Below are 22451 nucleotides of genomic sequence, written 5' to 3' on the forward strand. Positions count from 1 at the left end.
CTCTGAGGCCTAGCCTCCCTTGTTGCTTTTTGACTGATTGGATGCATCAAGTGAGGCTAGGCCGGGCCTTTAATGCCTGGTCTTTGAAGCAGGAACTGAGTAAAGTACTGTGCTCAACATGGCAGGTAGCATTTGGTCGTTCACTTTGAGCATGCTATGAATGTTTTACTAGTTTGAGAATCATTCATAGTATTTTCAAAATTGTATCATTCACTTTCTACAGAAATGATCTTCCATATCATAGCAAGGAATATTTTACAATAAGATTGAAGATAGAAAAGTAAAGAATAGTTTATAAAATGAGGATAGTTTGATACACTTATACAGTGAGGTTACATAACCCATGAATAATAAAGTTGTAAGTGTGTGCTGATCTTGGGTTCACAAGGTCTATCCTGCTGCCTATAGTGTCAATACTTTGATTACATGTCAGTTTCTATTCCCCCCATCAAATAATTTTTGTATGGGAGGTTGCAGAATGGTGTATAGTGGTATGTAGTACCCTAAATTCAATGTATACACACATACACACACACATACACAGATATACATACACTGACTTCAATACACACACGCAGACACACTCACTCAGTGTATCTGAGATTGGGGAAAAAGGCCCAAACCCAAACTCCTCGAAAACATGACATTGTCCCTTAGTGCGCTACACAGTGCGCTAAGGGACATGTTGCAAAATCAAATTATCGTGAATAATTGGGACAAGTTTCACTTTATTTACCAAATCTAGCAATAAAAGATGTTGGACAACATGAGCAACTGAATTTAACAAATTCACAGCTGAAATATTCGCTAAAGTAACCAAGTTAATGGTTGTATTAACTGGCTGGTGCCAATTCAACCTCAATCCCCCCCCAGCCCAATACTCTGATCAATTACTTTCTCCACCCCCCGACCCTGGTGTCAAATATCTCAAATAACCAAATATCGTTGAAAAATAAGGTTTTGTAATGGTCCAGCTTAAATTTTGCTCAAGTTACTATACTTTGTATTTTTGTTAAAATCTCTCTTCCAAAACCCACGTCTTGTTTTCTCACTGTCTGCCTTTGAAACCTTTCTGAGCACATTTCTCTTTGACTAGAGTTTTAGTCAACATCCTTGAATTCTCCCTGCTCAGCCCTTCCTCATGTAAGTCAAGCTGCTATAAAGACAATAGTTATTCAAGGTGAACTCATGGATTATAAAATTCATCCAAGTTCTTTAACTGCTGAAATGTTATGTGTTTTATTATATTCTGTTTGGTTTTAATGCTCGGATGCTGTCTTGTACATCTTACGATAGGTAAATGTGTTTTCTTTTCTCCTTACCTGTTGTTTTTTTCTTACCATTAAACTCATCTTTCTTGTGCTAAATCCATGCTGTAGTATCTGAATCGAGGATGTACCAGATACTTTGCCAACAAGGAGTCGGACAAACGGATTCTACAGAATCGCAAGAGCCCTGAGGTACAGTATCTACACACATCCCCGTCTACACTTGAGTGCTCCATATCATGAGCATCATGTTGATCAGTCATGGTGGATTAACTAAAAGCTCCCTGTTAAAGATGAGACAAATTTAGTGTGATTTTTAAATGTGAATAATTCAGTACCGTGAAAAAGTGGTTTAAAAGAATTAATAGAGCATGAAATGCCCAGTCAGGAAAATTATTTATGGCTGTTCATTTTGGGGGAATCTTGGAATAACTAAACCCATTACTGACTGCTTATTTTTCTTCATTTGCTTAAAAGTGTATGAATAAATAATATCTAGATGTTATTGCCAAGTACGTGTGTTTAGATGAATTGTTGACCCCCTTTCTCCAATTTGTCTTTTGAATTGTATGGAAAAAGTAATGGAAGATGGGCTTACATTTGGAGGAAAAGGGCTGTAATATAGGGTCAGGATGGTCAAGATTGTCTGACTCCCATTTAAGGGTCAGGATGTTAATTCATAATCTGCACATAATAATAATCATTATTTTGGGGAAACCCAGAGAGAATAACCATGCAGACTAGTGTACATTAGTGTTCATTAGGCTAGTCTTGGCCTAGGAATTCAACTCACGAAGGATGGTAGAGGTTATCAAGGATTAGGTTTATCAAATGCAGTGGACTTGCAATGCAAGAATGAGCATAACATTTTGACTCTGAAATTGGGAATGAAAAATTGCTTAAACTCCTTAACCACAAGAAAATTGCCTGTGTTATATTTTGTTACCCAGTATACATGCTGACTTGTACCTCGGCTTTGCTCTGAGCTCGAATCAGCTGGTAGCACTTTCAGGTCTGAGTCAGAGATGGTCGGTTTAAGAACTGCATTGAGATTGTAGCTCAAAGTATAGTCTGACACTGTGCTGCCATACTGGGGGAACCATCTTTAGGATGAGACATTAAACCAATCTGCTTGTTCAGGTTGATAAAGACTCCTTGAGACTATTTGTAGAAAGAGAGTATTCTCTAGTGTCCCTGGTCAACAATCCTCCAGATAAGTTATAATAATATAACAATAATTCTTACATTTGACATAGTGCCTTTCACGTCAGGAGGATGTCTCAAAGCACTTCACAGAATATTCTGTAATGTGTAGTGACTATGTATTGGGAGGCGGATGCAACAGTCAATTTAAGTACAGCAATGTCCCTCAACAAACCATGGAGAGAATGATCAATTTTATTTTGGTAATTGTTGGCCAGGATACAGGGAGAAACAACCTTTTCTTTTCGAATAGTGCCATGGGATATTTAATACCCACCTGAACAGACTAATGAGACCTCAGTTTAACAACTTATCCAAAGGACGGCACCTCAAACAATATAGCACACCTCCAGCACTGCATTGTAGTATCAGCCTAGACTGTGTGAGTTCAAGGTCCTGACTTGTGGCTTGAACCTACAACCTCTGACTCAGAGACGAATGTACCACTAATGGAGCCAGGGCAATACACACAGTTGATATATATTGAAGTGCTCACTATTAATATCAATATATATATGGTGCTTATTACTAATATTGAATAAAATAAAGAACATCCACACTATATTGAGAATGTATTGTACACACATATATCAATAGATCCCATTAGTTTGCTGACCCTAACAGTTCCCTGTTAGGGTCAGCAAACTAATGGGAGTGAGTTACATGGTGTAACTGTACTCCAAGGTAGCATACTGTTTATCACATGCAAGGCAAGTGCATTTAAAATAATGCAAGATGTTTTAATTTTAAATGGAAACTGTATTGATTGGGTGGATTTGCAGTGGGATTTAGTTAGGGTCAGTGTGAGCTGTTTCTCACACAATTAAGTAAATTGTGTAGTTTGCACAAGGATTTGCAAACAGCAAAAATGCCTGGACACAGAAGCGACCACCTGGGAGTGGAAACTTGAGATTGGTGTCCGAGAGAAACATCCGGGTAGGATTGGGTTTCATCATTTACAAATCCTTTGAGAGTCTTACAATTTTGATCCCAGTATGTACCACCATTTGTGATGTCCTCCCCATCAAATACAAAACCATTTTGTGGACTTCACCACGTCACTCATGTTAAAAAGGTATAGTATTAGTTATTTATATGCAGACAGCATTGACTTCAAACAGACCAATTTTATTAAAATATCTGATTTGTTTTCCTTCTTCCGCACCCCCCATCCTTCATTTAATATCAGGAGGAAAAGGTGATCAGTTTTTCCCAATGTATTTGTAGTCTGTATGATGTAAATGTCTGTTGGTAATTCTATTCTCAGACATTTACATCAGTCATGTGTGGTGTGAGCAGTTGTAGTTGCATGCACTAGTATTTGCACCAGAGTTTTTACTTGTATGTATACGTTTTATACCAATGATTCCGGACAGAATTCTATACTTGCAATGGAAGAAATTAGCTTTAGTTCTGTTTAATTGAACCTATATATTCATTTCTTGTCTTATGAAAAGAATATTCTGTTTTAGCATCATACCATCAGGAATGAGACAGGAACAAAATAATGTGAGCATCAGAGATGCTTCCACCAGCAGCAGTACTACTTCAGTCCTGAAACAGCCTTCTTTCAGCTCTAGTTGCTGAGAGCCGTTGTTTTTTGACCTTGGAGTCTCGTTTGCAGTACTTCTTGACAGATTCTCAATAATTAATGGGTAATGTAATGGATTTCTAAAACAATGAATGAGCTAGAGAATGTTTTGAATTTCCAAAGAATTTAATCAGATGTGATTAAGAATGCATTCTTCAGCACACTTGATGCTTTAGAAATTCGGTAATTATATATTTCTTGCTGAGAACTCTTATGAAATTAGGCCCCCATATAACTGTAATGTGTTTTCATTTGCTTTAAGTACAAAATCCCCCAAAGGTCTTGAGTGCCATCTCGTATCTGATGAGATTAGTCCTTGAACCTTACCACCTCTTTTGCGCTCGTGTAATTTAAAATCTGGAGCCTGGTATAGAAGATTGGGAGTTTATACTGTATGTGTGAAAACACATGTTAGGGGATTTGTCTTGCTTCTCTGTTGTGAAATGATCAATAGTTTCCAGTTTAATAACATCACATCTGGAGCAGTTTTCTGCAGAAATTTCCCCATCAGCTGGATTTCATTCAGCAATGAATAGATTTTGTATCTCATCAGCTAAGTGGAATAGACCAAATCTCATTATAAAATTCCTTAAAAAAAACTAATCAGATATAAAAACATAACTGCCCCTTGTCCTTAATCATTCAAAATTGCTGTGACCTCAATTTATTTTTCTGCTATTAATATTAGGGATTCCTCGTCCGATCAGCAGTTTTACATTTGCTTAATGAAGATTCTAGACATGTTAAACAGCGGGCTGTATCCCGCACTTTAATGCAACCAATTAGAATGTCTGAACATGCTTGTAACTGTTGCCTTAGAGGTTATGGCTCATATAATGAGTTAACGTCTGATCAAATTTATCTCTCTCCTTTCTGATGTTCAATGAGAAGTTCTGGATACTTTTACAACAAATGGGAAGACAGAGCGAGAGAGAAAGAGAGGGAATAACTAGTGCTTCGGTCTAACCTGTTCTTGTGCATTCCTGCATTCAAATGTTCTTGCTGAAACCTGTATTACTTTGTCTTGGAAAGGGAAACAGTTCTTCATATTGGACAGTTGCTAAATGAAGAATTGATTCCTGTGTTTCAGAAAGCCTAGCTACAAAATACAGAACATGTTTTTTGGTAAAATGTTTGCATGAATAGATGACTATCTTCATTCATTTTCCTCCATGAACCATGGGTAGACTGGGAATCCCATGAGGGAAATCATTAAGGTCTCCACTCCTTTCTCTCTCGTGTTTGTGTCTCTCTCTTCCATAAGATTTTTATTCCTATATTCTCCCTCCACCATCTTATAATAATCCTTGCATTTGATATAGCGCTTTATCACGTTTTGAGACGTCTTAAAGTGCTTCACAGAATATACTGCAAAGTGTAATATGTGTGTATTTTGTGGATGAAATGTGGCAGCCAATTGCACATGGCGGTGCCCCACAAACAGTCGTGGAGTGAGTGACCAAATTATTATTTTTTATGCCATTTATGCCATCTATTTTTGCTTCTTTTCCTCATTTTAGTAGTTACCCTACTTCCATGATGTACAATCTGTCTAAAAGCTGTGTCTGCATTTAAAATACAATTTACGTTCATATAATGCCTTTCATGTTGGGAGGATGTCTCAAAGCACGCTCATGCTTGAAAAGTTTCTGGAAATTCTTGTTACATTTAGCTGTTTTCCTTGACTGGAAGGATGTCTTTCCGTGAACTCCTAGTTAGTATTTCCTGGTAGGTCTTGTAGGTATGCAACTTCTGACCAAGTTGATGTAAGAGAAAGAGGCTCCAGCTGATAGAACTGAGAGGGAAGGCAAGGTCCTGGTTGTCAGTGCTAAGGGAGGCTGAGTTGCTTCCTACGTCTTTCCCTTCATACCCCACGCTGGTAGAGGAACAGCGTGAAAGAAAAAAAAATAGGTTTGTTACATAAATCAAATCTTACTTCCCTTGAGCTGAGGTCTGCACTGCAGTTGATGTGCAGAATTGAAGGTCACCCTGAACGAACACATATAGAAATCCAAATGATAGAAGGATTAAGGGTCAATTACTTCAATCAAGATTGACGCCTTTCAGTCAGAAGGTTGTGGGTTCAAGCCCCCAAAGTGAACTCATATAATCTTCTTGTCACTCTAATACAATGCTGCTGTGTTGCATGTCAAGAGATGCTGTCCTTCAGATGAGAGGATAAACTGAGGTCCCACCTGCCTATTCTGGTGGATGTTAAGATCCAATGGTATGATTCAAAGGTGAAAGGAGTTTCTGGTCAATAATGCCCCAAATAAAATTGGTCATTCACTTCATGGCTATTTATGGGACTTTGCAGTGTAGAAATTGGCTGCCTACAAAAAAGTCACTATATTTCAAAGTAATTCCCCTCATAATTCCTCTGAAGCATTTTGAGTTATTCTCCTGACATGAAAGATGCTATATCTTATTTATTATTATAGACTGGCCAGGTGGAATGGTGGTAAGAAAGGAGTTTTGGGGATCAAATAATTGAACCCTACCTTGGCATTGGTAGAGCCTTGGCAGGTAACTTATTTTCTAACGTCCAACAGAAATGGGTGCAATACCAGTGTTTCAATGTTCTAGATTGACATTGAGATGTGCTTTATAACCAATTCAGCATTCAATGCCCAAGTTACTTAAATCCATCACATTACATTACACTGACACATGGACAAGAGCACCTTAGGGAATTCTTACTAAAAACAGCAAACAAGAAAGGTGAAAACCTTTCCAAGATCACTTTGCATTATTAGATGTTATCAAACCTTCCTGCTGAACGTGATCAGAAGCTAGACCACCCTGGGGATCTATCATCTCCAGCACAGGAAAGAGAAATGCCACAATATATGACAGATATACATTGAAGACCCTGCCCATGGTACATGGAAAATACTGTTTGAAGGATGGGAAATACTGCACCTAATAGTGAGTAAATCACTCTCAGTTGGTACTTACTTGTTTTAGTTCATGGTGTATGCATGAGAGGTTGGTTTTATTTTGTTTTGGGTGCACATATATTTTGTTTTTGGCATCTCCTGGGCTTGCATGCCTCTTGTTTGTCTCGTGAGACCATAGCGTAGCTTGGTATCAGCTGATGTGTCGGTCTCTTTTCACCATCTCCTTCCAGTGCCTTAAGGAAGGTTCTTTGAAGGACCCACTCTTGGACGACCATGGGGACTTCAACCGCATGTGTGTCGCCATGAAGAAAATTGGCCTGGGAGACGCTGAGAAGTTTGACCTCTTCCGAGTGGTGGCTGGAGTTCTACATCTGGGAAATATTGACTTTGAAGAAGGTGGAAGCACTTCAGGTACAGAAACTCCAGTTCTCGCTGAACAGGAAACTCAATACATTCATGGGGGAGAAGGGAATCAAGAGGTATGGGAGGGGGAAGCAGGAGAGATGGAGGGTCTTGTGGAGTACAAATCTGGCACAGACTAGTTGGATCAAATGGCCTGTTTCAGTGCTGTAACTTTCTATGTAATCCTGTGTAATTTGTACCCTATTCATCTCATATTTGAAAGTTTCCCACTGCTCATCTACTAACTTACCTGCCAATCTTTTTACCCAATTAACTGTTCAGCTCCTGGACAGCTCCACTTCTTGAAATTACCTTTTCCTAGTTGGGCACCATTGCTTTGACTGTTCCTCTCCTTTTCACTTTTTACATCAAATATAACAAAGTTATGGTCACTCTGTAGCACTTTGAGCCTCTAGCTCACCAACTTTACTCCATATAAATATACCCTGCCAAATACAGAGTCGCTGCACTGCACCTACAGGAAAAATCCTGTGAAGCTAAATTTAAAAAAATACTTTTAATATCAAATGATTGTTTGTTTAGAACAACTCATTTGGGGTATTTTCCTAATGAACATTACATTAATGCAGTACCAAGTTAGTGTCAGTATTACTTTGTTTTAATAATGATAAATTATTCAGGTGGATGCGTTCTGAAGAGAAAATCTAGTAAATCTTTGGACCATTGTGCTGAACTGCTTGGGCTGGACGGGGATGACCTGTGCGTTAGTCTAACTACAAGAGTAATGCTGACAACTGCTGGAGGAGCCAAAGGAACAGTTATCAAGTAAGTCCACACCTTTGTACCAAAGGATCCAAAGTCATGTTAAGTGATCTGGCAAATATTTATTATCCTGTGGGATTATTCTATTAACAATGATGTTTTGCATATCTGTGATTAATAACTCGAATTGTAAGTATTCCTCCAGACCCTCCTCCCCCCACAAACAAAATCTGATATAGAGAAATATTTTACCTTTGTTTCAAAAAAGCCATTGTGGAAATTGCTTCCCCCTGAGTTTAAGGAACCTAACCCTGATGTGAACTTCTCACGCCATGAACCAAACTTTCTGTCTTTTTATCACTCATAATTATGTAGCTTACATGTTCTTTATTATTTCTGCTATTAATAACCACTTCTTATCATAATCAATTATTTTGAATATTTAGCATCCCCGATCTTTGTTTTATTTTCTGTTCATTTTTCTTATTTTCTCTCTGCCCATTATCTCCTGTAGACTCTTTTTCTGTTCCTATTACACTGGAGGGGAAAAGATTAAACTCCAGCAGTACCTCAACATACGCATCTTGGGTCCTGCTCACTTGCGCCTAATACTCTCTGGAATTAGATAAGCAGGCTGCATGCCTTGGGGAGAGAGTGCAGATTCAATTCCACATATGGGAATCTCGACATGCAGGTGACATATGTGAAACTCTATCTGGTTTGGATACTGTTAAGCATTGTGATGGTTTCCATGTGCATCAAACACACGGCTGACCAAAAAAAAATTAACAAGAGAGTAAAACAAAACCTTTAACTAGAGGTTTTTGTATTTTTAGTTTTTTGCAAAGTGGTTTCGAGTGTATTAAGTTGTTAACCCTGAAATTGTAGCGAACAGATGCACACATTTTCAGTGTTGCATTATCCTAAGCGTGGCAGGTCTCAAGCTTTCTGGTATCATTGTTGTTCTTTCCAAGTCCACATTAGTGCAGTACCCACACAGTAGGCGTTGTAGAAGAAGTTAAAATTAGAAATAATCAAAATTCACATTATGGCTTTGTTGTTCAGTAATTACATCTGGTTCTGTATAATTATCACCAACAGCATTAATTATAATGCTACATACTGGTCAAATATTACATTCCCCATTAGGTTAAAGCTTTCAGTTCACTAAATAGCAGTCAAATACCGATCATGAAAATGTTTATAACCAACAGTGTCAACATGAAAGATGTGTAATTATGCAACTTTGCATAAGTTGTTTTTGTAATTTTTCTCTCTGCCCCTGTTTTCCTCCCCTGATGACTTATGGCAGGGTGTAGTTTCAATTCTACCAGTGACCCCTCCACCCATGCGTTTTTTCATCAAAATGAGCGATGTTCATGTGTGTGCCTGAGAAGTGAATGTCAGCAGCCTAGGCTGCCACTTAGGCAAAATCACAAGCGAGTCTCATCTACTCATAGATGCCCTCACTTTGTAGCAGGGGTTACTGGTGTCAATCAAGAATGTACAGAGCCTGAGTCAGGCCTTGCCAGATCTAGAGTTGGAAAACAGGCCGTTGTCTAGTTACTAGCTGTTCCCTGAGATAGGCTTGAGATAAACTAATGTAAAAGCACTATAAACTTTGCTTCCCTATAACCAGTACTTTATTTTATGTGAATAGGATCTTGTTACACTTCGTTATGTTTGACAATGTTACACTGAATCAGAAAAGCAGGAAAGTCCATCACTGTTTTCTTTCTTTCATAGAGCAATTAATCTCCACAGCCCCTGTATCCTAATTCTCTCTATTGGCGGACTCTTGAGGATTACTTTTACTCATCTGTTCAGTCTGTCGAGCAAACAAATAATCTTTTCAGTCTGGCTCAGTCAGTAGCACTCTTACTTCTGAGTCAGAAGATTGTGGGTTCAATAATAATCCTTGCATTTGATATAGTGCCTTATCACGAGGTGTTGTCTTTCTGATGAGACATTAAACCAAGGTCCCATCTGTCTGCTCAGGTGGATGTTAAAGATCCCATGGTACTATTTCAAAAGAGAAGGGAGGTTAACCCAGTGCCCTGACCAACAATTCTCTGAATAAAATTGATCATTGACTTCATGGCTGTTTATTGGACATTACAGTAGGCAGTTTGGCTGCTGTATTCACCCACAAAATATACAGTCACTACACTTTACAGTCTATCCTGTGAAGTGTTTTGACACATCCTCCTAAAGTGAAAGGTCTATACCAAATGCAAGGATTATTATTATACCTACAACTGCACTGCATATGTGATTTCTTACTAGAGATTGATTGAATAGAGAACACCAGTGTTGTAAATTACAAGGACCCCATGATTAACATTTGCCCCCAGAGAGCATAAAATCCTATCCGCTTGTCTTCATTTATAAATCAAAAATGTAGACTGTGTCAGCTCAGACACTTGCAAAAATTGGACCTTTGAAAGCTCTTCTTTCTTGTGTTATACCAATTGACTTTCACCAAATAAACCCGGATATTTGTTGGTGAAAGATACTTTTTCAAAAAAACTGTCTTAGCTGTAATGCCTCCTTGCAGTTGAATGGCCTACCAACACTCACTGCTAGGCTTACACATAAAAATGGGCTACTTTTGCAAGGTTGCAGCAGGCAGAGACATTACTGCAAATTAGCACTAATAATCCAGTCGTACCACTTTTTGCCCACAAAATACACAGTCAATGCACTTTACAATATATCTTGTGAAGCACTTTGAGATGTCTCAACAATGTGATAAGGTGCTATATCAAATGCAAGTATTATTAATATTATTATCATAGGTTTATTAACAAATCAGCAACTGTATCCCAATATAATATAATACAAGACACTTAACGTCTTTTTACCCTATTACAACTTTGCCTTCTTTAGCACTTTCCTTAATAGAAATGTAACTCTTTTTATTGCTCTCACACGAAGTTGGCTCTATTGTTTTTCAGGGTACCCTTAAAGGTCGAGCAAGCAAATAATGCCCGGGAAGCTTTGGCCAAGGCCGTTTATAGCCGTCTTTTTGACCACGTGGTGAAGCGAGTCAACCATTGCTTCCCCTTTCAAAGCTCCTGCTTCTTTATTGGAGTTCTGGATATTGCTGGATTTGGTGAGTTTTCATTTGCAAGTTAACAGTTGGCTTTCCTGAATTATTCTTGTTAAATATTGCCACTGATTAGATGTACCTCTCACAATAATCTGGCTGAGAAGATGAAAGCTACAAATTGAGATTTCTGCAGGAATTTATCCAAAAAGCAAAATCAGAATGGAGTTATGAAGTACAAAGCTGTGATCCAGGGAAGGCAGTGTTGATGATTGACTATCCTCCCTGGGTCAGCAGAGGGACTTGGAGTATTAGGCATCTTATTAGAGGATGGCTTGTATATTAAGGGCAATTTTCTATGACAAGATACTAGGATGAAATGAATTAGATGCTTTGTGCAGCACATGCATGTGATTTGGTAAGTGAGTATGAGTGGTGATACAATGGAGATTGCTGGTTATTCAAAGGAACTGCTGGATTTAATCTGCTCAAGCAGTTGGTTACTACTGTTTCTGACATGTTGGCAAACTTTTTGTTGAGATCAGAGAAGTTCAATCAGAAAAGCTTTTGCAGTGTGGCTGACCATTTCCATTTTATACTTTACAGAATATTTTGAGCACAACAGCTTTGAGCAGTTCTGCATTAACTACTGCAATGAAAAGCTACAACAATTTTTCAATGAAAGGATCCTCAAGGAGGTAAGACCTGTGCTGTTGAACACTGCTCAAACCTGTCTTGTCGTGGAAACCAGTGTAGGCAAGAATATTCACTTCAAACACTGGATTTGTTTTGTACTTTCCTTCAGCACTTTGAGCTATTTCCCTCCTCAGAATGCACCTTCTTGACCAAGCTCTGCAAATCTTATTGCCATGTTTCCATTTCATCAATTACCACTATTTCCAAAGGCAGTCTTAATCCTACTTGCAAAACAACCCCCGGGATACGATGATAGGAAGATAAATGATCTATCCACAACATTCTGTTTTCCTGCCATGGTAATAGTCTTGGCTGACAGAGCAGTATCAGAGATGTGCTGATTTGTTGAAAGTGACGCTTTTCAGACAAGCCAATATTACTGAGGCCCTGTCTGCCTGTTCTGCTGGAAGTTAAAGATCCCTTGGGACGATTTGAAAAGAGAACAGAGTTTCTCTCAGAGTCCAAGCCAATAATAAAATAAAATAATTAATTTACTGTTGTGTTGAATTGGCTGCCGTGTTTGCCCAGATAGTACAGTTATTCCATTTTACCGTGTACCACAGGACTGACCTGTCCATTCTTCCAAACTACAGGAACAAGAACTATATCAAAGAGAAGGGCTCGGTGTTAATGAAGTGCACTATGTTGACAATCAAGACTGTATAGGTAGGTGCCACATCAGTTTGCCTGAAAATAACATTGCATACGGCAGATGCCTTTTAGGTCTATGCACTTGTGTTTATTTAACCTTGACAATGATATTGGTGAAAAGTTTTCGAAATACAAAAAAGAACAAGAATAAATGTGAGTGGAAAATGTGTGATCGAGTCTGGAAAGAATCATAAGTTTGTAATTAGGTTTGAGAAGCTATTGATGACAGTATAGTTATGATTGGCTCCAAACCACTGGGTCTGTTTTCATGGACAGACAGGATCTAAGGGAGATCTTGAACAGAGAAAGTTCAGAGTTAAGATGAAGATGTACAGGAGGTCTTCAAACGTCTGAAACATTTTGGGAGGATAAATAGTGAAAAATTATTCCTATGGATTGGTGAATTGATAACCAGGTTTTTTTTCATACAAAGGATTCTTAGAAGTTTTGTGGTCTGCTACAAATAGCTTTTGAGGCTAGGACCATCACACTTAAAAGGGAAGGAGAGCCATTTTGGATAAATGTTTAAAGAAAAATAGTTTGGAAGCAAATAAGGAAAGTATAGGGAATTGAAACTGTATAGCCCCAGTGGAGCTGGCACCATCTAAAATTGCCTATTTCAGTGCAGTAATTTATATATGCAAGGATTATTATTATTATATAGTTAAGATACTTCTGACTTTAACTGTGAACTTGTGGACAGATAAGAGCTGTGCTTTGAAGCCCATAATGAGATTTTCATTGATTTTGATAGCATCTGTGTAAACAGTGCTGTGAGCCCCATCCGCATTCATAGATCCCACTCTTCTTTTTGTGGAGCTCCCAGTGTAAAAAATCAAGGAGAGAAGTGGAGTGAGGAAATCATAAATGACAGGTTTATCCACAGGAGAGAGAGAGATTAACTATCACAGACAGGCAAATGAGGGGGTGGATGAGGGGGACGACTGAGGCATCTGATACTAGAGAGATGAAGCCTGTGAACTGCTGTAAATGTGTAAGATGAACATCGAACTGGGTGCACATATCAATGCAGTAAAACAATCTTGTTTTCTTTTAAACTCTTTTAATAAAAACAGATTTAATTGAAGCTAAATTAGTGGGTATCCTGGACATTCTGGATGAAGAAAACCGTCTACCTCAAACCAGTGACCTGCACTTTACTACAATGATACACCAGAAACACAAGGATCATTTCCGTCTCTCGGTAAGCTTTACTGCCTGTTCACAAGGAGCCATCTACTGGATATGCAGAAGGATTGTCTTGATGGCTCAGTGGGTAAATTCACTCACAAGGTGGTGTGTGTGGTGCTGAGTTAGGCCTACCCTAGCACTGCATTAGGGCTCCATGTCCCCAGCTTATGAAGGAGCCTGACTAACCCAGGTGCCTGGTTCCAATAGCTATTGAGTGACCTTTGCTTGAAGGTGCACATGTGTGGAATGACAACACAATACTCAGTTATGATGCTCCACCCTTCATTCATTGTTGACAGCAGGGCTCCAGCCTAATTCACGCTGCTCTGCTCAGTACCCTGTTTTATATATTGATTTTTCTGCCGTAGTTTGAATGCAGGTGAGGCTGTTTCTCTTTGTGCTGTTAAACCCAAAGTTCTCTTATCTTTAACGTCCAGATTCCTCGCAAATCCAAACTGACTGTCCACAGGAACGTCCGTGACGACGAAGGCTTCATCATCAGACACTTTGCTGGAGCAGTCTGCTACGAGACGGTAAGTTCGATCCCGCCAGTTTCCCATTCTCTTGATACATTGTGATTGTATCGTGGAGTTTGGGATCCAAAATGTTGCAAGCCACAGTAGAACTGACTCCCTTCAAAAATGTCTGCCAATCCAGCTCCTGGACATTGCTGTGCACTAGTTAGCTGCCATGATAACCTTCAAATGGACAGTAATAATAATCCTTGCATCACACTTCATAATAAATCATGTGAAGCACTTTGAGGCACATCTATGATGTCATAAGCGCTATATCAAATATAATAGGATTGTTGTCATTTACCACTTCAAAGCTAGCGGCAAAAAGAAAAGCTTTCTTTTTAATTGGGCGACTGACAAAAAAAAACTGATTTGTGATTTTCCTAACCACCTCTAGAAACAGCATCTGTACATGAGGGGGAGGTGTTGCTCATTTTTACTTTCTTCAAATTTCTTCAAATGTCATCTATTTGGAAATCCTCTCTTGGCTCCCACTGCAAGATAAATAATTCCACAGCCACACTTTTCACCTTACTTAAATGTGTTTCATATCGTGTGTTAGAAAAAGATTGGTTCATTGGGGATGCTTCTACCCGAATGAATGTGAAACGTGTTTTCAATGAGCTGTCCCAATTACTCAGTGCCTTACCGAGCCAAACAGGTTAGGATCATGGTCTCTTTCAAATTATTTGATCCCAATAAAAGTGGCTATAAGAGCTCTATAATTAACTGCAGCACCCTCTACCACCTAATGAGGAAAACAATTTGACCAGGTCCTGGCTAAATTGGACCTATAGATGTCGGATAGGCATAGGGTACGTTGTGTTATTTCCTGTGGGTGAATATGCTGGTGACAACATGTTATTGTCAGCATGGAGAGTGACCATTAGGATGAGGTTCTGGAAAGTGTTCAACGCCAGTGGAACTAGTACTTCAGAATGAGTCCAAAGAGGATGTAGCATTCAAGTTGTTGCAGGGAGCGAGGTAGAGGAAGCCTTGTATAGAATGAGTAATTGGTCAGTAGTTTTGGCTGTAAATAGCTTAGTTGAATTTTTGAAATATAGAGGAAAAACAACTCATTTAAAAACGGGTGTAGCTCATTTAACAGAAGTCTGAATTTGATGTTCTTGTGATTGTGTTGACGTCTCTGGGATTCAATCTAATTCCCTGGTGTCCATTGTTCACTTGTACTTTCTCCCTGTCAGACCAAGTTTGTAGAGAAAAATAATGATGCCTTACACATGTCGCTGGAGACTCTGATTTCTGAATCTAAAGACCAGTTCGTCCGACAGCTCTTTGAAGGAACCAACAACACTAAGGATTCAAAACAGAAAGCAGGAAAACTGAGCTTCATCAGTGTGGGCAACAAGTTCAAGGTAGGAACATATCAACATAAGAGCAAGAGTGGGTCATTCAGACTGACGAACCTTACGCCATTCCATGAGATCATAGTAGCAGGTTTAATCTGATGTCTTCTCTATCTCTTGATACCTTCAATGCCTAAGGATCTATCTATGAAGAGTTGTTTGGAAAAGACTGGCGTTGTAAAATGAAGAAGTGTGCTGTGTGTGAAGAATCTCTATGTTGAATCATGAAGTCATGGTGTGCTGTGTATGAATCTCACTTTTAAGAAAATAATACATGTGAGAATTTTTTTGCCCTGTAGCTCTTAATATAAGAATTAATAAAGGGAAACGGGTTGTTAATGTTTCCTGGTTTTGCTAAGAGTTGTCTTGGTTGATTCTTCTTAGCTGATTATATTAAATGTAAGTATCATCATTGTTATTGCAGGCTTTGTGTTACTTGGAGTTTAAATGAATTTGTTTTTTTCATCGAACTACATGTTGAATAGCTGGTAAAGCAATGAAGACATAAACAGGCATTGAATATATTACTGAGAGATCAATTCTAGCTCAGCAATAAAACTAGAACTGAAAGCACAGGTTGCAAACACAGAATGAGTGATCACATTTTCTGGTTCATTTATGTGAACTTGTTTAAGAACCAACGCTGTAAAGTTGAAATATCCAGTTAAAAATGTTGCATCATTATTTTATATGAAAAAAGTTAGTCAATTGCAATTTTTTTTAAATGCAGAGGAATGTGTAACATCATAGTAAATGTTCTGTTTGCTACAGTATTGCAGCTCTGAGCAATGAACTGAGGTATAACAAAATTATTGAGTTCTGTTCTCAAAGCTCCAGAAGTTGATTGGAAGATAATTTTGTTCAACCTTTGTTCAATTGTAATCTGTAACAAGCATTATTACAGCTAGTGTGTGCCGTTGTTTCTACTGCGTATTAGTCTCCACCCTCCTAGTTCCATCTCCTATGTCCCCCTATTCCCTTCCCCCTCATGTATATATCAAGACTGGTTAAAGCATCTTGAACATGAGAGGTACCATTAATATGTGAGGTGTCTGAGCAGAGCCTTACGCATTAATATGAAGCGTAGTACACCTGAGGGTCTCATCCCAGCAGTGCTCATTAATATGAAGCATCTTATGCATCATGTCTGATCAGACCAGTGCTCATTAACATGAAGCATGTTGTTATCTGGGCCAGGAAGGAGACAGTGATTTTTATAATGTTTACATTACTATGGGATCATTTATTACATTTCACCTAAAGAGTATACTTCTAATTTGTTGTCTAAAATGTATAAACTGAGCTTTAAAAGTCGTGACTGATGCCTTGCCTCACCTCAACTGTCTGTCATTTCTACTTCTTAGTCTGAGTAACTTCTCACTATTCTTAAAACTTTCTTGCTATACTTTCCGTCTGTTTTACATTTTTCAGTGAGGTTTTATAAAATGTCTTCTTAAAAATAAATAAACATGTAGTTTCCTGTTATCTGAATTTCAATATCAAACTTGTCCATACTCATCAATTTTTGACTGTTTTTCCAATTGAGTTCCCATTTAAATGATTTACTGTTTGGTTTAAAAAACGATCTTAAATCTGCTTAAGGTGTGGTAGCTAAACTTAACAGGTGACTTTCACAATGCCTAGATGAGAAGCCTTGATCATGGATATGGGCCCCTAAGTTTTCCTAAAACTTTTAACTAAATCATGTTAAGTAATGTTACAGGTTGATTTTTGTCCTGTATTTCTAAGTGGGCACAATTAGCGAGATTATGTTGGTTATTTAGGTTTTGGGGATGTTCGTAGAGTTAAAAAATGCATCTTAAATATTTCGTTTTTGGATATTATGGGTATTTCAATGGAATGACTTGAGTTGGTGCAGCACTTCAGAATGTAAGTTTGATTTCCCTCACTTCCTGTTTCTGATTTTGGGTACGTCACCTACCAAATACACAGTCACTACACTTTACAGAAAATCCTATGAAGTGTCTCTGAGCCATTCTCCAGACGTGCTAGATGCTATATGAAATACAACGTTAATAATAATTATGTCACTTCAAGGGGAAAAGGCAGGCAGGGAGAGGCGGTCCTCTGAGGGAGATTTTGTTCTGGGTTGCCAATAGACAACTTCTAGAGGGCAACTGGAAAGCTACAGTGGAAGAAGTTTTTTTTGGGTGTGGGGGGATGGAGTGGGATTGGATAGAGCAGTGATTCTAAGGGGGGGCGAGATAATCTAGCAATGTACATCTTGTGCATCACAAAAACAGTGACATTTGTAATCCTTGCATAGTGTTCCAATGCTTCCATTCATTTACCGCTGTAGTTTGTGATGCTTTCTCCTAATTTCTCCTCTCTTCTACCTATTGTTAAGATGACCTTTAGGCCTTGTCTTCTCCATCTGTTTGCTGCTACTTTTCCTCAGGCAGCTGGCTTGGTCTGGAACACTCCAGTTCAGGATGGGTAGACAAATCTCTAGGGAGGTTGGGAAAGGAAAAGTAGACGCAGCCAGGGACAGCAGGTAACTCCTTATTTGAGCAATTGCACACCAGTAATGCGGCTGTCGGAATATTGACTTCTATGACTCTGGCTGGGTCACTTAAACTGCACTTTAACCCTTCCCAGCACAGTGCTTCTTTCAGGACAAATTTTTAGCAGAACCCATGGCCACACAAGCCCCAACATCCATCCATGCATGCTTGATGTGTTCATGCTAACACCACATTTGGTTACAGTATCCCTCTACATGGTAATTGTCTGTCATGGCAATCAAATCCCAGCCAAATACAGACAGATTCAATCTCTTGCAGAACTGTTGACAATGTTCTAATAGATGTTAGTTCTGTTCACCAATCCCAAGGCTTGCTCTTTATGTCATTAGTCTTGGTACAGTCCTGTTATATGCAGGTTTATTGTTATACAATACTTTATTTCCATTCTATTTCACATCTTGAGCATTGCAACATACTTCAAAGTATATACTTTTTAAAAAAAGCATTAACAAGTGAAGTGTGTGTGTGAGAAAGGCCATTGTGTGAAAACAAGACCATAGTCCAGACCAAAATCAAATTTGGAGCTTTCCAGATCTGTCCAGTTCTGTAACCACATCATGCAGTGTATTTACTTACAAAGCTATTGTAGAAGTTCCCTCTCTTCCCCCATTCTCTCTCTTCCTCTTTCTTCCTCTCTCTCTCTTCCTCTCTCTCTCTTCACAGTTAATTTTGAGACTGACATTTTTGTCCAATATATCAAAAAGACACCTCGTCAACCCTTGGACTTGGAACAATGTGGGTGAGGTTGGAAAGGGTTCAGGCTTTTTCTGTGAAATGTATGATTTCTATAGTGAAATGTATGATTTCTACAGTGAAACTCTTGATAACTCGCCCCTGAGATAAGTCATCAGCTAGTCCCTCACTCAATATCCTGGCTATTTGAATATTTGTACTTTTGAGATGCTATACTTTGGTTAACTAGTTAATTCTGGTAAGTAGTCATTTGAGCTATTTCCCTTGGGGTGATAAGTTATCAGAGTTTCACTGTTAAAAAAAATCTGATATTGTTTAATTTTTATTTTTATTCAAAGTACTCGAAAGCTGGGATATTGAGTGACTAACTAGTTATATGGGGTTGACTGCTTATCACAGGGACGAGTTATCAGTTACACTGTGTTTAGTCTTTTTATTTCTCACTGTTGGTCCTTTAGTCAATAATACAGGGGAATCGAACAATAAGCTTAGATGAAGAAGGCTCTTCAGCCATTTGATCTCATCCTTACAGAATAGCCACCTTACCATCTTCCCTTTACAGTATCAAGCTGTTTCTTACATGTATCCAAGTCTCAGCCGCTCTGCCTGGTAACCCAGTTCCAGCTGTTTGTTGGCCATATGCTCCACTTTGGTCTTTTGTGACTTAAGCTGTACACACTATTAGGAAAGTTGTGCACCTGAATGTATTGATTCGTAAGATGTACTGGCACTTTAGGAGATCATAAATGTGTTCATTTTCATTACAACTCACACCTCTAAGCTGCATAAGGAAATGAAAGTTAACAGAATGCAATAGACGAACGCTTTGCATGCCTGCCTGTAACTTATAAAGCAAACTAGTCATTTGAAACTTAAATTCTCCTGATCTATATTTGCATTGGGCCAAAGACTTGAGATGGCTACATTTCTCATTCTTTTTGTATATTTTTTTACAGACTCAGTTGAATTTGTTGCTTGAAAAACTGCGCAGCACTGTGAGTATACATTGTTCTATTAGAGGCTTTTCCATGAATAAATCATCGTTCCATGAGATCTGGCCAACATGTTGTCTTCTTGAGCAATGTTTCACTGTACATTTTGGAGAGTAAGAAAACGAGACTTGTTTAAAAATCACCACATTAAAATACAGTATTCAATTAAAGATTTGTACAATCTTCGGGAATTGATCAGTAATAGTAAAAATGTGTCATTGTGCTTTATTTTTAAGAGAAAGAGTGTTATTTTCTCTTTTTGTTTTGGTTATTCCTGCACAGCAATCCTCTGCTGAGGATGGTCAGGCCTCCTGCTGCTCTGGAACTGGCTACTAGGAAGTTCTCAAGTGCCCCTTCTTTGACTTCCCCTCTGGATGTTGGGAAGTGTCTGGCTCTTGCTGGATTCCTCTTGTACAACCTCAAAACCCACTATATAGGGAATGGAGGGTGCAGTGTTGGTGTGTTCAGTGTGTTGAGCCATCAGCCAGGCAGAGAAAGGCTAACTGTTCACCCGAGTGAGAAATGGTGTACAACGTTGCCCTCAAATGATAATGTTAATAGAAAAATAGAAACAGGAGTAGGCTACTCAGGCCCTCCAGCCTGTTCTGCCATTCTATAAGATCATGGCTGATTTCTACCTCAAGTCCAATTGCCCGCCTTTGCCCCGTATCCCTTAATACCCTGATCTAACAAATATCTATCCACCTCAGTCTTGAAGATGTGACTGGCTCAGCATCCACAGGCTTTTTGGGGAGAGAGAGTTCGAGATTTCCACTACTCTTTGGGTGAAAAACTGCCTCCTAATTTCATCCCTAAATGGCCTAGCTCTAATTTTAAGATTATGCCCCCTTGTTCTGGATTCCCCTACCAGAGAAAATAGTGTCTCTGTATCTACCCTAGCAAATTTTTTTGTTATTTTAAAAACCTCAAATCAGATCACCCCTCAACCTTCCAAACTCAAAGGAATATGTGTAACATATCACATTGATATGTCACTGAATTGGTTAACAAGAGAAATATTAGCGTCAATGAATAATTACTTCTCTGCAGTATATAGATATGAATAGATATAAATGTATGTGTGTTTCCACAGGGATCCAGCTTTATTCGTTGCATCAAACCCAATCTAAAAATGACAAGCCACCAGTTTGAAGGAGCACAGATCCTCTCGCAGCTTCAATGTTCAGGTGGAGTATCTCCTCTCCTAATTTGAATTTCCACATCCTCTTGGTGCTCCACTTAAATTTATTTGACTTTATTTTACTGTGATAGTCCTTGTCTTCACTGATTCCAGTCATTGTTTAGGTATCATCTGAATGCTTTACAAATGCTATATCTAGAGTATTTCAAGACTCCTTCAGAAAAATAATAATAAATTGGTCACTTGAATCCACGACTGTTTGTGGGAACACTGCTGTTGGCAATTGGCTGCCGCGTTTATCCCACAAAATATACAGTCAATTCACTTTACAGTATATTCTGTGAAGGGCTTTGAGACGTCTCGAAAACGTGATCAGGCACTATATAAAATTCAACGATCATTATTATTATGTGTTGTGACAGTGTATACTGGGGGAGTAGAGGTTCTGCCAATAGGGAATCATCATTTGGATCATGCTAATATTTCTCCTCCTTCAATTCTCCACTCATCTTTTCTCCTGCCCTCACGCTTGTACCTTTCTCCATTCTTATACTTTTCTGTAGAGATCACCTGCTGATTTTCCCTCCCAATGGTTCTCATGCCAATTGTATTACCTCCTTCCCCCAGCTACTGCCGAAATTAAAATCAGCTAACTCAGCACAAATTGGGCTTTGAAATTGTGATGTTCTGATCAGTGTTGCCTTGTGCTGCACTGGGCAGTGTTTTTCGTCATAAGATGATTGGGAAAAGATATGTTTTTTAAACTTGATCTACAGTGGGTAATGGGCACTAAGGACATGATGTCCCAGAGGGATTTAGGAACATGTGTTTTATTTCATGATTTCTAGGCTCACATGCAACTGATGCAACTATCATGCAGCTCATTATGATTATTTTCAAAAATGAAAATTGATTTTGTAAGGAAAATTTGCTTTTTAAAAAACCAATGTATTAAATTTAAAGTAAATTTGGCCATTATTGCTTGCACCTATTCACTATGCTTTATAACCAAATTTGTCCCACATGAGGTCCTTATTATTTGTTAAGAGCCTCAGGTGAAATGCATGACTTTCTTTCTTCTAAAACAGCAAGTGTTATTTCTAATGAAGCCTGTTTTTTATTTAAAATGTGTAATTCAGAACAACTATTCACTGTTAAATTCCCCTGAAATTCTTATTTTTGAATAGATGTAGAAAGCTTGTGATGTGAAATAATTGTGGTGAGCTGGTTTCAGTATTCTCCCTGTTATTGTGCAGGTATGGTGTCTGTGCTGGATCTCATGCAAGGAGGGTTTCCATCACGAGCTCCATTCCATGAACTTTATAACATGTACAAGCAGTACATGCCTAAAAAGCTCTGCAGACTGGACCCCAGGCTCTTCTGCAAGGTACTGATTACTACTAATGGGCTGCTTTATAGCTTCATAATTCAGTTGAGATGTTTATTCCAAAGTGCTCCAGATGAATGAGGGTAAATCCGTGATACAACATTAATTTTTCCAGCCGAACAAGATAGTGAGT

The 22451-nt window shown here is 38.6% G+C and overlaps 1 protein-coding gene across 4 annotated transcripts in view; it reads left to right on the forward strand.

Annotated features, from left to right (window-relative positions):
• Nucleotides 1–22451, forward strand: part of myo6a (myosin VIa) — a 106961-nt gene that overhangs the window by 66885 nt on the left and 17625 nt on the right. For all 4 annotated transcript variants that reach the window (XM_007887882.2, XM_042332924.1, XM_007888030.2 and 1 more), the window contains 12 exons: nt 1380–1460; nt 7193–7373; nt 8006–8150; nt 11045–11202; nt 11743–11834; nt 12426–12498; nt 13560–13687; nt 14112–14207; nt 15398–15568; nt 19755–19793; nt 20884–20977; nt 22188–22318. In XM_007887882.2, the coding sequence (XP_007886073.1) occupies nt 1380–1460; nt 7193–7373; nt 8006–8150; nt 11045–11202; nt 11743–11834; nt 12426–12498; nt 13560–13687; nt 14112–14207; nt 15398–15568; nt 19755–19793; nt 20884–20977; nt 22188–22318 (1389 nt within the window). The remainder of the gene's footprint in view (nt 1–1379; nt 1461–7192; nt 7374–8005; nt 8151–11044; nt 11203–11742; nt 11835–12425; nt 12499–13559; nt 13688–14111; nt 14208–15397; nt 15569–19754; nt 19794–20883; nt 20978–22187; nt 22319–22451) is intronic.

This window comes from Callorhinchus milii, unplaced genomic scaffold (genome assembly GCF_018977255.1).
Source record: "Callorhinchus milii isolate IMCB2004 unplaced genomic scaffold, IMCB_Cmil_1.0 Scaffold3, whole genome shotgun sequence".
In the NCBI taxonomy this organism is placed as follows: domain Eukaryota; kingdom Metazoa; phylum Chordata; class Chondrichthyes; order Chimaeriformes; family Callorhinchidae; genus Callorhinchus; species Callorhinchus milii.